This window comes from Musa acuminata, chromosome BXJ1-6 (assembly GCF_036884655.1).
Source record: "Musa acuminata AAA Group cultivar baxijiao chromosome BXJ1-6, Cavendish_Baxijiao_AAA, whole genome shotgun sequence".
Classification (NCBI taxonomy): Eukaryota; Viridiplantae; Streptophyta; class Magnoliopsida; order Zingiberales; family Musaceae; genus Musa; species Musa acuminata.
In genome coordinates this window covers 2,542,974-2,560,033 of record NC_088332.1, presented here as the reverse complement: position 1 = coordinate 2,560,033, position 17,060 = coordinate 2,542,974, and the positions used below count along the sequence as shown (strand labels likewise).

At 34.6% G+C, this 17,060-nt stretch overlaps 2 protein-coding genes across 5 annotated transcripts; both read left to right on the top strand.

Moving 5' to 3' along the window:
* Positions 1 to 242: 242 nt before the first annotated feature.
* Positions 243 to 4,204, top strand: LOC135675596 (uncharacterized protein At2g34160-like). Its single transcript, XM_065185901.1, has 5 exons — positions 243 to 455; positions 793 to 841; positions 3,467 to 3,529; positions 3,647 to 3,711; positions 3,795 to 4,204. The coding sequence occupies exons 1-5, from the start codon at positions 333 to 335 to the stop codon at positions 3,876 to 3,878; spliced, it is 384 nt and encodes a 127-aa protein (XP_065041973.1). The 5' UTR covers positions 243 to 332; the 3' UTR covers positions 3,879 to 4,204.
* A 1,233-nt stretch (positions 4,205 to 5,437) lies between these two features.
* Positions 5,438 to 12,949, top strand: LOC135675595 (peptide chain release factor 1, mitochondrial-like). Of its 4 annotated transcripts, none has more exons than XM_065185899.1 (12): positions 5,438 to 5,933; positions 6,732 to 6,950; positions 7,877 to 7,977; positions 8,462 to 8,560; positions 9,770 to 9,953; positions 10,079 to 10,127; positions 10,204 to 10,282; positions 10,390 to 10,464; positions 10,570 to 10,647; positions 11,663 to 11,821; positions 12,402 to 12,497; positions 12,566 to 12,949. In XM_065185899.1, the coding sequence occupies exons 2-12, from the start codon at positions 6,785 to 6,787 to the stop codon at positions 12,755 to 12,757; spliced, it is 1,278 nt and encodes a 425-aa protein (XP_065041971.1). In that variant the 5' UTR covers positions 5,438 to 5,933; positions 6,732 to 6,784; the 3' UTR covers positions 12,758 to 12,949. The 4 variants fall into 4 exon arrangements, with proteins under 4 accessions (XP_065041971.1, XP_065041970.1, XP_065041969.1 ...); XM_065185897.1 differs by having other exon boundaries at positions 5,440 to 5,933; positions 6,753 to 6,950; XM_065185898.1 differs by having other exon boundaries at positions 5,438 to 6,950.
* The last annotated feature ends 4,111 nt before the right edge of the window (positions 12,950 to 17,060 follow it).

Here is a 17,060-nt window from a genome sequence, read left to right as displayed (position 1 = left end):
TTTAACAGAAAATGATTCGATCATAATTTATTATAACCCCACATACCTTACGAGCATTTTCTACCTTGTCCTTTATTAGACAGAAGGATTCAACTTACAACGGGCCCCAAGGAAACTCCGTGGTTTTGCCAATCACAGAGCAGGTATGTGATTTGAGTTTTTATTATTTTTTCGTGGCCCATGTCGAGTTCTTTGGTGCAACCCGCTTCTTATAAATGCTTCGGAACACCCCCCCGCCCGCCCGTGTCTTCTTGTCTTTGGTTCGGCGCCGCGAAGGTAGAGGGTCTTTCGAGGACTAGGGTTAGGGTTTCGGCTGCTCTTTTTCTCTTGCGATGGAGGAGATCGCGGAGGGTGTGAACAACCTCCACATCGCTGCCCCCGATTCCTACAAGAACAACAGGATACAGGTGTCGAACACCAAGAAGCCCCTCTTCTTCTACGTCAACCTCGCCAAGGTACGGAACCCTCTTGAACTGTAGCCCTTTGGTATCCGGTGGAACAGCCACGATTTGCTTCTTGTATTTGAATCGGAAGCTCGTTTTTCTGTTTTCCTTCTCCCTTTTTGGTTTTCATTTTGGTTTCCTTTACCTTGCGTTTGTTAGTATATAGGCTTTCTGGCGGAGACAGAATAAATTTTTTTAATGCGACTTTCATCTTTCAGTTGATTCCTTTCGGCTTCAAGTCCGAGTTCTAGGCGTCCTTTCTTTTTTACCTGTAATTTTATTCATATATCTTTGTTATTTAATTTTGAATTTATTGACGATGCTGCTATATTAAAACTTTGGAATGCAGAGGTATATGCAGCAACACAATGAAGTTGAACTGTCAGCTCTTGGAATGGGTACTGTTTCTCCTTTGCTTTGTGTACTTGACTTCTTTTATCATGTGAACGTATTCTCCTTTACGCTTGATCATCACTTATGCTTGTTGTTTATGGCTGTCTCAATCAATCCTCTCTGAGAGCTAACATTGACAAACGTTCGTTAACATTAATTACACAGTTGTGCATATATCTGAATAGTGAAATCCTTCAGAATTCACATTGTTGTTTGCAAGCAACCAATCATACTGTTAAACCGAGTCATCGTGACTTTGATTTTCTTCAATACCAACTTTACCAAAAATGGGTGTGGAATATGTTTCATTACTCTTGACCTTTCTCTTCAGCATGTACTCCTCCCCTAAAAATTTGCACTCTTAAAGGAGGAGGTTGCTTAGGTCAATAAATTCCACATTTTGGGATTTTTTTTTCCTGTAGATCATGAGTCCAAAATGTATGAATTATTTAGAAACTTCCTCTTATAACTTCTTTATTGCATCATTGTGTTATCAACACTTTTGTTTACTTTCTAAATTCTCATAACTAATCAGTTGTTGACTAATCGAATTTGCAATAACAAAGATGAAGGTGAACAAAAAGGAAACATGGATGAGACGGAAAAAGATAGAAGAGAAAGTAGTTGAATGGCTATTTTTTGTGTCTTTATTGTATTTAATCCTGGCATTTGTAAACTTTATAGATTAAAACTTTTGAGGTTGTGTGTACTACTATTTTTTTAAATTATTTACGTTATAAAATGCCCATAGACAAAACAAATTTATGTTGTTGCAAGCTGTTATATTTTTGTAACTCATGCTCTTGCATATAAGGATACTGTGAACACTTCAACGAAAAGGGCTAGAGTTAGTTGTTATGATGATCAGTTGGTAGGTTTTAGTATATTGGATTTACTCTTCAAAATGAAGGGAGACTGGTGAAGATGTTATCCATAAAATCAAAATATGTTGTCTTAGTAGAGAGGAGAAAGTGTCATGTGATTGTTATGTGCCTTTTGGAGTAAAAGAAGATATCTGCAAGGTAAATCTATGATAAGCTATGCTTTATGGATTAAAATGTTGAACAGTTGGCAAATAACTTGTATAACACTGAGTAGATGAAGTGATGATGTTGAGATGAATATGAGTTTACTAGATAAGGATAGGGTAGATAATATCTGCATTCATGAACAATTACGATACAAAAGGCATATGCTAGTTAAATGAGGTGAATGATTTAGGATTAATTGCAGAGGGAGTTGTAGATGAAACCTAGAAAAACTTTGTTAGAAACAATGTAAAGGGTTCTGTTGGTTCTTAATTTGACTAGTGAGAATGTCCTCGGTTGAGCTCATTGGCGAGAAGAGATCCATGTAGCTCATCCTAAATTGTTGGGACCTTACAGCATTCTCCAGATGGCTTTCCAGGTTATGCCTATGTGAAGCTTGGAGAGGGCATAACCTAAACGGGAACCCAGTGCAAGTCACTGGGGGAGTTTCAGTTATGTTATAGACTTCATTACTTTTTGGAGTAAATTATTTGCTTGAACATTCTAGAGCTAGCAAGTAGGAGATTGTAGATGGCAGACATAATAATTTTGGGCTGCCTTTCATTTTTCCTTTTCATTCTCCTTAATGGTGAATTGCATAAATGTTGAATTCTTGATGTGGTGATGCCAAAGGAATTTGATAAGCAGTTAAGGCTGTGTTTGGTTTGGGATTACTATCCTGTTAAAATTTCCGAACCCATAACTTCACCTTTTCCGTTTTAGATCTTTGGGATGAGTTATCTGGATTAGTATAGAAAATGAGAGGGGGGTTATTTTAACCATTTAGATGGAGTTGTTTCATCCCATGTTTTCCAAATTAAAATACTTTTTGATGGGTTATTTTAACTTAACTCTATAGTGTTTGATAGGTTAAGTTAATGACTACCACCTGAATCCTCCTTAACCCAAAGAAAATGCAGCCTGAAGGTTCCTTTTTGACATAAGAATCATAAGCAGTGGAATTTGAGAAACTCAAACAAAGTTTACCCCTTTTTTTGCTTTTCAATATCCAACAAAGTGCCACCATAGTGTACCCAGAAAGACTGATTCCTTTACTTGGAAATGATGAACTTGAACGAAGTGCAGCCTTAAGGATTCTTTCTTGCATGAGAATTGGAAGCAATGGAATTAGATGATCAACAACATCTACCCTATTTTGCCACCATAAATACCTAGAAAGAAGGCTCTGAATCATCTACTGATTGATAATGATTAGGGAAGCATACAAATTTTTTGAACTTATGGAACCATACAACGAATCTGCACAGGTTGTCAACTTGTCATCGTTATGGTTAGGTCAAATACCAGCATGAGAAGTAAAAAAATGAAACATTGCAACAATTGACAATTCTATATGCTTTGACATTGAACACTCAGCTTGCCTTTAATCTGGTTCCTTTGGTGGCTGTAGGTGCGTCTATACTCTCTGCTGCTTTCAAATTGTATATCATGTTATAAATAATTGCTCGAGCACGTTTTCCCATCTTTTTAAAAGCTTTGTTTACATGTTCCTGAAGACTTGCTGTTCCGAGTTAACATTTAAAACTCATAGTAGTTTAAGCATATTCACAATCATTTGTTCTAATATGTTGAACTTTTCAGCAATTGCAACTGTTGTCACCATTGCGGAAATTCTGAAAAACAATGGTCTTGCTGTTGAGAAGAGTAAGATTCTAGGATCTTCTATGCTTTGCCCTTTTTAGATGAGACAATGTTTGTTTTCTTTTCCCTTCTCAAGTTAAAAATTGGGCCTTAATTTATTTGATGAACAATTTTGTGCAGAGATTACAACGTCCACAGTTGATGTGAAAGATGAATCCAGGGGCTGGCCCATCCAAAAAGCAAAGGTAACAGTTAAGTGGTTATCTATTCATTGATTTGAGCCTTGTTTATGTGGTTATCTATTCATTGATTTGAGCCTTGTATTCAGATCGAGATATTGCTGGGAAAGACTGAAAACTTCGATGAATTAATGGCTGCAGCAGCTGAGGGGGATAATAAGGAACAAAGCTGAGAAAACGTCAGTTTTTGATTACATATCATTTCATCATGTCCCTGCTAAGTATACAGTAGTTCGCTGTGGAGTCGAAACATTGCTTGCATGCTTTCTCCTAGTTTGCGGATTTGGTGAGTGGTAGATTGCATTGTAGTGCTTACCAATAATGTTTTAGAATTTAAGCTAACCTCCTTTTATTCGGCCGAGGTGGCATATTGGTGTGACATGATTAATCGTTTGAGGTGTCATGTTGGATCCTCTATTAGGAAGCTTCACTGTAGAAATTGAGTTACATGTGGGTGCTGCATCTTTGATCCAGTATGATTGCGTTGTGCTTTCTTTCATCCCTTCATCCCCATGGATTTTGGATGTGCTTAGATTATTTTTGCCCAGAATCCTGTGGGTTATAAAGCAGCTTGTTAACCACAGTCCATTTGTGTTGCAACAGGGATTGTGTTCTCTCAATTTGGTACTTGGAAGGTTTGACAAAAACACTAGCCATGTGGAATCATTATTCTCTCAATCCAATTGAGAATATTCTTAATTAGACCATTATAACGATGCAAAATGTCTGTCATATGTTTTATATAACTGTATTTAAAAGGTTATCAACTTTAACTTGGATTAATTTTATCCTTTGATCTTTTAAGTATTTTGGTTTTTAAATTTAAAAGATATATATTAAAATTAAAATATTTAATTTTATTTATTCTAATATTGTTGGTTTTATATACGAAAATGATAGATAAAAAGATAATTTTAATGTTGTAATCATGATTTTTTATTATGTCTTAATTAAAATGTTTTAGCCGATTGTTGTGGTAGTAATGTGGAATCATTATGCTCTGCTTTATATTTGTGGCTTTGGCTTTTGCTTTGTATTGTCCTGCTCAAATATCATAAATGATATTTGATTTTTGCATGCATAAACAGGTAAGGACAAATAAATTGCATACAAATAAATAGTATAAATGGTATTTGCTTTGCATTGTCTCTTGGTATTGCACGTGCTTTTCTTAAAGTCAGGGAGAACCACAGGGCTTCTTAGAGGAAAGAAGGTCTTTTGACAAGAGACTCTCGAGTCGTTGAAAGGAAGAAAGTTTGTCTTAAAATGGCTCGAAAAGCTCCTCAATATTCGAAGCATTGAAGCTCTAAAATTTGGCCAACTTTTGGTAACTGAACTTTGTTTCTTGTAAATATTCTTGCTTACTACTTAATGTAACCTACCTACCTAGTCGAGACAAGCTTCCATGTCGCATTATTTAAATTTTGGTTTGAAATCTAATTCTTTATAAGAAACTGATTTCTTCTTGATAAAGCAAGTAAGTAATCTTGGTTAAAATAAAATTATGCATTTTAACTTTATTCTGCTCTAAGAGTAGACACCATCCAGCAAATCAATTGGTGACATCCGGCTTCGCTCTGGTCCGACTCTGATAACTATACTGCCATGTCATGCATGTTTCCTTGTACTCTTAACTTGATGCCTCTATATGTACTCCCCAAAGGAAAGCACTCCCGGCGGCGAAGGATCGGGCGGTGCATGGCGGAGGCCGAGGAACGACAGACTCCCTGTTGCTGCCTTTTAGCCCTTTAAAGGAGCTCAGGCCGTGAATGTGGGTCACACTGGGCGTGGAGGAGTTCAGGCTGGAACATGACACTGCAGCCGCCGCTGAGATTCCTGTTGCCATTGGGATATATGAGACCCCACAATTCACATTTCCATCGTCTTCCCGATCCGAGCAAGATGACGAATGGAACTTGACAAGAGTTGCAAACTTGGCACAAGTATACTTACTCTCTCGTTGTCGTTTACTCCATATACCATTTGATTACGAAATCGACGACGAACTCAGCCGGGTTTTGGTCGAAAGTGGTCCGGTTCACGAGGAAGGTGACTCCGTCTCGCTTCGGTTCGGATGTGAGCTACACTTTAATAACCCAACCCGGAGTTCGGCTTTGTCTCGATCTCATACCGTGTCGACTCCCCGTCTCCGCTTCGCCCAAACGCCGTTGAGGCGTCGACAGGTTTCCGTCTCTTCCGCGAACGAAGCAAGCGACCGCCAAGAGAGGGTAATTGTTCGTCCTCCTCCTCTTCCATCTTCTTCCGCTCCTTTTGCTTCGCGTCCCGTTTGGGTTGCTGCCGAAAGAGGGAGGATGTAGTTGATGCCTACTATGTGTTCGACTTCTGTTCTGTTTGGAAGTACCGTGAGCAAAAGGAGAAACGTTTTGCTGATCCACGTTTCATTTTGAGAATCTTAATGATGGTCCGTTTTCTTTTTATTATATTACGGGGCCGTACTTTGGGCCAGTCTCTAATTCTTGCGATGAAATATATGAATGGATCAACTCAGTAGCTATCCTTTGAAGATAGGCATTATTTGAAGTATGTATAATATCCTTCTGTTCTCATCTTAGTGGTTTGGTTTGATGAGCATTGTCCATCTTCTAGAGTTTATAAAGTACCAGATGTTAACAAAAGATCTGGAAGCATCGTAAAAATAGCTACTCATCCTTTTGAATAACTTCATCTTTTCAATTTCCACATCGCTTTAATCTTGGTGTTTGAAGGATTTGAACGTGATCCTAATACTGCAATTTGACATGCATAAGATGTGTCAATGTATTGTTGCTTTGGGCTTTAACTAACACATTATTTAAAGCGAACCATCCAACATGCATTCAACCTGTTTTATCTGTGACAGAATGCATGGAAGTATGTTGTTTGGAACATGACAAATGGTTTTTCTTTCGCTGTTTCAGAATTGTTGCTTATCATTTTGTGGTCGGACTAATTGACCATGTTAATTGGACTAATAGCCCATAAAACTAACCCTTGGTAGGGTCATAACTTAGATTTAGTCCTCGTAGCTTTGCTTTTTTGCTGTTCAGATAAGGTGAAGGCTCACTGAAGGGAAACAGAGATGAGAAACTTGGGTTTCCAATGGGGAAGGAACCTTGTTCGAAGGTACTACCAGAGATATGATTTTCTCATCTCCTCTTCTTCAATCCCGGTTTGCCACTTGCATCCTTTGCAACCTTCTATAGTCAGAGGGTTATTTCTATCAGCCCAACAAGCATACTCCACTGGTACAGTCTGCTTTCGTCCTCTTTTTATCGTTTTCGTGTTATTTTTTCACTGCTTCTGGTCTTGTATATCTTCATCTAGAGAAAATCTTTTAATACAGAAACTAGTTGAGTAAACTACCTGTCTAGTTGTTTCTCGGTAAATGGTAATAAAAACTTTACTACTAAGCTGTACACCTCAATGCCTCTTTTACCGAAGTTGTTGACAAGTGTAGTGATAACTAGTAATCTAAAGCTATGGTATTTTCACAAAAAATAACGGGAAAGCAGGATTACTCTGAAATAAGCAGGACTCTTTCTTGTTTATACTGGTTATTCAGATGGTCCTGTCCATCACACATAAATTGTTTAAAAAGATTAGATAGTTATATTCTCTAATGCTGCTGATTGTGGCTTTATTTAATCATTTATTGGTATTTCTTATTGTTATATAGGTTTGATATTTCAAATACTCTGAACATGACAGAACATGTTATTGAGGCCTACTTAATTTAATGTCCAAGTTAATCATGTATATTCATGTTTAGTTCTAATTGTTGTGGATATTCATGGCAGAAAGATAGTTTTGTTGATTATGCTTAACCTATTATGGCAGAAAGATAGGTTAATTTATGCTTAACCTATTATATAGTCTACTTTATTTAATGTCCAAGTTAATCATGTATATTCATGTTTAGTTCTAATTGTCGTGGATATTCATGGCAGAAAGACAGTTTTGTTGATTAATGTATGCTTAACCTATTATATAAAGATGTACCATAATGTGATTCATTCATTGGATCCCACTCCAATCTTAGGCCTATGATATGAAATTATCTGGAAAACACTCAAAACCATTGCTATAATTTATGATATGCCCAGATAAGTTCACCTTTTTTTGTGTAATCCATCTAGATGAATCTTATGATGATGCTCCTTTCAATTGATAGAATCACATTCTGAGCTTCCAGTTGACCTCCTGAGGATTATGGAACAGAGAATGATAGCAATTGAACAGAGAAGTTGCTACCTTCAAGAGCAAATTAACCAGGTAAAGAAATAAGTTCTCACATTATCATCATTATGGAAAGGCGTTCCTGGCTGCAGATGAGTCACGTGGTTTCAATCTAATTAACATTACATGTTCCTGAATTGTCAAGTTCAATATTCCTACTTCAATGATTCTTTTTCCATGGAGTTTCCACCTTATGTAATTGTTATACTGATGTTAAGGAGTGTATTATTCTTACTATTGTTTCTTTCCAAGTTTTTAACAGTCTCATGGGCTTTTCTTCAGTTCTGAGTATTCAGTAATCCCTGAGTTTTTAAAAATGCATAAACGAACACTTACTATTGCTGTTCCATTTTGGAAGTTCCAGGTTATCTTTTTGAAAATGATCCTTAACAAGCTGTTTGCACATTTCCAGTGCTCCCATGGTTCACATGATGCTTTAATTCTTATGATGATGATACTATCTGGACATCCAGAAACTTAGCTAATTGCTGTTTGTGTTGTTTTTCATGTGTGAAGACAGGCAACGGTCTCTGCAGTTGATTATTCAAGAGCTAATAAAGAGCTTCGAAAACTTGGAAGCTCGATGGAATTAATAAAGGAGCTAAGAACCAAAGAGAAGGTTTTAATAAAACTATGTCCTTTTGTGATAAACGTTTTTGTTATTAAAATTCATAACCTGAATCTGAACATGCATGAGTTTGTTTCATGCTTGATTTTCCCCAGTTTGCTTCATTTCCGAGACAGCAATCTGATTGTTTATGATATACACGGAGGTATTGCATGACAGTAGTGCACAAGTGGCAAACAGCTACGTAAAAAGAAATGTATATGTACCATGACCATCTCTACATTAGTCAGCTTCATGTTGCCTTATCATTGCACCTTTAACAAACTACCTAAGGTTGCAGCAGTTTATGGCTAACATTTTTGGAGGTCTGTTGGTTGTCCTTTCCGGCTAATTTGTAGTTACCCTGCCTTCTTTCCATTTGCATGCCTATTGTTTTAGTTAGTATGTCTTTCTCTCTTTCACCCTTAAATGAAGTAGCGGTAGGCCACTTGTTAGTCCTACAACATTATATCTCTAAAATTTTTCCATCTACCATCGATATGAGAAACAATCTCTGAGAAGTTATTTTCATACCTCTATTATGACCATGTAACCTTATTTTGTCTGCTTCATTTTGTACTTATGGATCTTACTGACAAATAAAACAAATTTAATGTCCCAATGATGTCTGTAGAAGCTCTTTTGGATCCTTTGTTGCCCCCGTCTATTGATTTTAAATGTGGTCTCCACTTTTGCCCATTCTCAAGTACCTGCAATTCTCAAGTCAAGCATTTCCATTGTCTCTTAGTATTAAATTTCAACTAGCATCTTGTTTTAAACAATTTATGTTCCTAGTATGGTCCTTAAGTTTCCTTTATAGTTTAAATCTCTTCATTTCAGTCAGCAATATACCAATGCTTAACACTGATAAGAGAATATGACATATGCTCCTCCTTTAATCACTAGATATTAGCAACGAAGGCCTTTAGTAGTTTTGTGCTGTAACTTATATATTTGATTCCCCATATATTTGTGGTCTTGCTTTAGTAGTTTTGTGCTGTAACTTATATATTCTTACAACATGTATAAATTCAAGACTTGTAGGATTCTTGCTTGTTTATCTGACATTCTGAATATCTGTCATTTTGATGCTAACAGGAGATTTATTTTATTTTATAAATTGTAGCTTCTGATTTGTAGCTTCTGATGCGATTATTTATTTTATAAATTGTAGCTTCTGATTTGTAGATTTAGTTGGGGGAATAATGATTTTGTTAACAGGAGATTGATGGTCTTAAATCAGTGATGTCTGACTGTGTTGAAGACAAAGACATGTGGAACATGGCTGATGAGGAATTAGTTCAAGCTTTAGTGGAGGAGAGAAGATTGCAACATTTACTTCTTAAATCATTGCTTCCAAAGGATGATGCTGATGAGAGAGATTGCATATTGGAGGTGAGAGCAGGTAACATGGCTTTAATATTGTTTTGGTAGAACTTGTTTGTGCACCTTGGGGTTCCCTCGTTCCCAAGTTCATTTATGCCTTTCCGCTTGGTTAATTTGTTTCATAGTTATGATGTTATGTGGCAGGGACTGGTGGTGAAGAAGCCTCATTGTTTGCAATGGACATATTCAAAATGTGTGTTCTTTCCCTAATTGTTCAGACTCTTAAATTGTGATCGGTTCATTAGTGAAAAAAGGGGTCTGTGTGACAGGTATGAAAAATACTCGCAAAAGAGGGGCTGGAAATTTGATGTTATAGACATTATGGAGTCTGATTTAAAAGGATATAAGGTAATTCTTCTTTGCTCTATAACTAGTAAAAGATTATGGTTGGATCTTCAATAACTGAGAAAGGGAAATAAGATTCCTTTCACTAATGCTTTTAATCTGTCATATAGGAAGCTAGTGGAACAATATCTGGACCTGGTGCATATGGTAGACTGAAATTTGAGAGTGGGGTTCACAGAGTTCAGGTTTAAGGAAGATTGTTGTTGCCTCTATTATATTTTGTTGGCAAAGATTTTAAAGTAATTTATTTGAGTGCTTCCAAAAGTCATATTTTGCTGATGTTTTAACAGAGAGTTCCAGTGACAGAGAAATCTGGTCGTGTGCATACGAGTGCAGTATCCATTGCTATACTTCCTCAGGCTGATGAGGTGGCTATCATTTCATGCAATCCTGCTGAGATTTTCCTAAGGAAGTTGTAGATTAGTTGGATCTGAACTACCTTAATTTTAGCATATCTGTAGTTGAGGGCACTACTTTCTTTTCAAAGAAAAATATGATCTATATCGCTTACCCGTTGGTGGTAGAAGATGAAGTTCCAGATACCAAAAAATGAGCTGTCATCAGCTCCCCGAGAGTGGGAACATTCTGTACTCTCCCAAAATTACCAAAAAGATGTGCCAAAATAGTTGCATTCTGGTTAGTACAAGAAAATTTAATAAAGTTGAGCTGTCATGCCTTAAATTCAATGGTTTCCACATGTCTTTCCGGCTCCAAGGAATGCCACTTGTTCCATTTAGCCCATTTACCACTTCTTGAGCATCCGAATGAACCCACAGCTTCTTTGGTCCATCCTTCGCAGCTCTTTTAGGTCCTTCAAGGCTTTCGGCAACCTTGACGCTAGTCACCTGTGCAAGAGCAGCCAGCAGCAACCACCCTCCGATGTCTCTCTGATGACAGACCCTGTTCCTGCACAAACATAATTGTTCTGTGAGGAGCCATCACACTCTATATAATAGGCATGATCTACACTGGTATCTGCTGGAATATCTGCTCCTCAAAGATAAGCCCTCAATTTGAAGAGTTTTGGCACAGTAATCTGTGCCAGCAGCACACCATCAGGAGTACAATTTGATGGCTTTGCTTCTTTGATCAAGTTTGTTGATAATTCTTGTTGAGTGCAGCTTCTTATAGTTGTACTGCCAATATCATGATGGAACAGTGTTGTTATGTTACAACCACATCAGTTAGCTACAAATTCAACAAAGTGGTGGCTCTATCTGGCTTCAATTTTTGAAGCATTCATAAACTCTGGTAACTTAGGCAGGCTGTTAACTGCTCCTAAGTTCTAATAATTGGTGATAAGGCTTTGTTTTCTTATAATTTTTTATTTAATTTCAACAGGAAGTTTTATTCATATGATCTGTTTCTTTGGTTTGTCTGCAGGTCGATGTCCAGCTTCGAAATGAAGACTTGAAGATTGATACTTATAGATCTGGTGGTTCTGGAGGTCAATCTGTAAACACCACAAACAGTGCCGTCAGGATTATGCATATTCCAACGGGAATTACTGTTGCAATACAAGATGAAAGATCACAACACATGGTATGGTTGCACATGTCATGTTATTTCCTCATCAACTTGAGAAAAGAAAGTTTTCAATATGACTCTATATAAGTAATCAACCAGGGATTTCATATATATGTACTTATGTTTTTGGATCTGAGACTGTCCATGTGAAAACAACTCCCAAATAGAAAATCAGTTTTTTCAGCAATTTAAATTTCTTGCAAAACAATTCTTAAGTTGCAAGAAATTTGTATACATCAAAATCGGTGTCACAGGGATAACCCATGTGCCAACAGGAATGACGGTTCTGGTAGAAGATAAAACATTGCATCAGATGGTATGGATTCGTCTCTTACAATAATCACCTTATGATAAAACATAAAAGATTGCATCAGGTGGTATTGAAGCAGATGTTGCGGATCTCATCTTGAAAGTTATTGTTTGTGCACACTATGCTTGATCATGTGAAATGGTCTTGAATTATTTAATCAATATTATCTTCTGTCTCATGGAATTCTTATTGCTGTTATCATGTGACACATCTGAGTTGTAAATGAGTTCATAGTATTCGCTGCTCAGCTCTTAAATTTTTTTGTTTTTTATCTTTCTTTTACAGAACAAAGCTAAAGCGCTCAAAGTATTGCGCGCAAGGCTGTATGAAATGGAGAGGTCTAGACTTCAAAGGAGCAGATCAAAACTTCGGGCAGAGCAGGTGGCCGGTCATATTTGCACTTTCAGTATCTTTTAACCCCTAACAAGTATTCTAACACCTCTCAACAGATTGGAAGTGGTGACAGGTCTGAGCGGATCCGGACATACAATTTTCCTCAGGGTCGAGTCACCGATCACCGTGTTGGGATCACCCATCACTCGATAGAGGATGTCATGGGGGGAGAGAGCCTAGACATGTTCGTCGATGCTCTTCTTTTGCAAGAGGAGATGGATGCCATTGCCTCGTTTGGCACTCAGTGATTCAGATATGGTTTTTTTAGCTGCTTCCAGAAATCCAAAGAATGCTTGTAGGTTTTGGCTGCAGTCGATTCTGTAAATTTAGGTGGCTGAAGTAAGAAAAAGTATTGTGTTGCAATCAACATTAGACCTTATCTTTTATTTGTGAATCTACAAGCAAACTTTTATATTTATTTATGAATTTTAATTTCTTGATATCCTCCTCCTCCTCCTATTCCGGAAGTTTATGATCACCATCCGTTTCTCACTGTTAGTGAGAACGGAGCAGCCCATACGCACTACAGCATCCAACCCACCAAGAAAATGATCGATACATACATATTCCATGTTGTCGTAGGATTATTCCCTATGTCGAAGGGCACCCAATTAATGTTCGTCCAGGGAGGACGCCCAATGGATAGGCAGCTTTTTGCGTACGCTTTGCCGTCTTCCAACCTAAGGATGTTAGTCTATTCAGACATTTCAGAAAAATACATAATCAAATTGGATTGGAGTGGAGTTCTGAGAGTCATTATTAGGATTTTGGGTGTCCTATGCACCCGAATCGAATCATATTAAGTAATTCATATTTCACAATTTCTCTTCTTACTTTGAATTATGAATGGACGGACTGTCATGAGTGACAGCGTAGCGAATTATGAGTCGGTACAAAGTTCATAAAGACAGCAGAGGAGGCAAGGAAGGAGACCTTTCAGACCATCTCGTTGCCAAAGGAATCCTATATGACCATAAGGAAGGAGACCTTTCAGAACAAAAGCTATGTTGTCTTCTTCCATCCTTTCAACAAAATCCTGCAAGCATATTACCACCTTTTGGCCCCCACCTCCACCTGGAATTCTTATCTCCATTATCCCAAATTCTTTACGTTTGTGTAGAACACCAAATGATTAGATACTTGATGGTGATAGTAAACGTTCATTAAATAAATGCTTTACATGTGGCTTTTCCAAGAGCTGGCGGCAATGGCGGACAGTAACTTGCAAGAACGAAAGAGAATCCATCCAAGCTTGCGAAGTCATGCACAGTCATCATCCTAGAATGCCATCGAGAAGGTCCACCACAGACATCAAACCAGTATGTTGCTCCGTCTCTTCGAATCCTTGTCTCGTTACAGTGACCTGATCCCTGATCATGCTGGAATTCTGGTGTGGACATCGTAGTAGCCTAAAAATTCTTATTTAGATTAAGAATCAAACCATATATGATTCTTTACACAATAATGTGGGGGCAATCAGTAACCCAAATTTATCTCTCTCTCGCACATGAACTTTTTCCTCACCAAAAATTTCCAAGAAGATATGCATGGAATTGTATTTCTTCTTCTGTATAAACATTCTGGACAACCTTGCAATAGTGATCTGGTACTTGTACCGACTGCCACAATCTCAGATCTCAACGTAGTAGGGTGTTCTCTCTCTCTCTCTCTGATTAGCCAACCTTACAAAGGTCGGTGATGAGGGATGATTGGATGTGCATAGTTATTGTGATTAAGTTATTTAATTAGATAAAATATATTATATATATGATTGAATTTTGATTATGATTATTGATAAAAAAAAATTAATTAATTATTATAAACCCTTATCGATTACTTAGAAGATTATCTTGGAGGTATTATGTTACTTATAAACCCTTTACTCATCACTTATATAAATATTATTAATAATATTTAGACTTCGTTACTGTATATAATTGACATACCAAAATATTTAAAGATCAATTTATCGGGAAAGGTATAAGTGTATATTTCCAATCTAACATTATAAATATATTTTTTTAATACTTGGAGAATTAATTATGATACTTCAACGTTACCAATAATAAAGACTTAACTTATCATGGAAACTAAAAGAGAATGAAATGTTCATTATTATAAGGAATAATCTTAATGTGATAGTAGTTGCTACTTGTAGTGTATGCTTACAAATAATTCATTTGATGGATCTTAAGAATATATGTTATGTTGTTATAATTCTATAAATTTAAGATAATTAGCTGAAATTATTAAGATATTATTTTTCTTTTAGTGGTTGTAAACTCAATAAATTTATAAATTAATAAAGTTAACTTTTAAATTCTGTATAATGGTTTATACAAAATTAATATGAGTATTGAGTTTACAATAACGTTATAATCAAACATTAAAATGAAACATAATTTTATGAACTTCTTAAGATTATATACATGCTTACATTTGTGGGCCACTTCATGTTTTTATTTTAGTGAAGAAAGATATTTTATCACCTTTATATATAATTTATTGAGATATGATTTTATATATATATCTAAATCGTATGGTCTCGTACTATCAACACCTTTAGGTATATATAAATAAAATCAAAAGATAATTATATAGAAAAGTCAAAATTATCAAATATGAAAGAAATGATAAATTTTATACTAGTTAATGAATCCGATTATAATTTTAGTTCTTTTTGTTATATTTCTAGAAAAATAATGTATTTGTGCTTAGTATATTATACTAAATATGTCATAGTAGAATAAAATTATTAAAAGATAAAATTGTACTATTATAAAAGCTTGATAAGTTATTCTTCTGTATTCGAATCAATATGAGGAGAAGCTTTAAGAACAGTTATATATATTTTAAATAATGTTCTAATAAGTCAATTATATCAATTTTTTTCCTTATGGATTGATGAAAACCTCATAGACATTTAGATATTTAGGATCACCTTACAGAGAGATAAAGATCCTCAAATCACATAAAAATAAATTAGATTTAAGAACTATTTTAGATATTTTATTAGTTTTCTAAAAAAATTCAAAGATGTATAGATTTTATTGCTCTAATCATAATATAAAAATAGTTAGATCTTGTAATACAAGATTCATAGATAATAGTGAATCAGTAGGAGTAAAAATTCTTAAAATTTAATTTTAATATTAATCAAATATAAGTTGATATTATTTTATTATTTTATATTCAAGAAATTATTATTTCTCAACTCATTAAATGATTTGATAAAGGTGACAACAAAACAATATTAATAAACTCTCATATAAAATTGATATCATTACTGATGAACTTGTAAAATAATCACAATCGACAGTTTCGAGAATATTTCAAATAAAAATAAGATATTTTATTTTTTATTATTATGTAGTATATCTACAAGAATCAAATTAGGATATAGGAATTAAAAAGATCTCTCATTGTTTATACATGTTACTGAAAATAACGATTTTAAAAAGTAATATGATATAATAAAAGAAGAGTTAAATTCAATGAACGAGAATGGTATTTACGAACTCGTCGAATTACCCAATAATTATAAAAGATTCTATTATATAAACAGAAATCAAATGACAATAACGAATGATATAAAAGTTAGACTTATAATCAAAGATTTTACTCATAAATAATACATTAACCATAATGAGATATTTTAAAAAAATTTAAATAAACTTATTAATAATCATTATGATATTAGTGCTCATTATAATCTTGAGTTACAATGTAAAAATAAGTTTTATTAATGAGAATTTAGATTTATATAGGTTAACCTAATGAAAATAAAATATATATATAATTTAGTATAAAAATTTAGGAAATTCATTCATGACACTAAATAAGATTGATATGCATAGTTTCTTTATATCAATACTTTCTACAAATTTAAGAAAAATACTATTAATCAATATCTATATATGAAGATCAGTAGGAGCAAGTTTATTATATTGGTCTTATATATGAATAATATTTTGTTTGCCAGTAGTAATCTTAGTTGATTATATTAAACCAAAAAATTCTCACTGAGAATTTTAAAATGGTTGATGTGAATGATTCATGTTATTAATATTGAAATATTTAAGGATAGATCTTAAGGATTATTAGGACTATCTCAAAGAGTATATATTGACCGAGTTTTGGAGAGATTTAGTATAAAATTTTGTTTAACAAATGATAAAAGTAAAAAATCTTAATTAAAATAATTATTTTTAAAATAATTAAAAAAAATTAGATAAATAAAAATATTCTTTATGTATGTGTAGATAGAAATCTAGTATACACTTATGCCTATACCAAATTAGATATCAATTTTATAGTTAAAATACCGGATAGATATTAAAGTTACATAGGAATAAAAATACTAAATGACTAAAAAAAAATTTAGAAGGGACAAAAAATTATATGCTTTTATATATATATATATATATATATATATATATATATATATATATATATATATATGAAATTAGATAAATTTGAAATGAAGGTACTTTTGATTCTATAAATTATCTCGATAATAGAAAATTCATTTTATGATTTATATCCGTATCA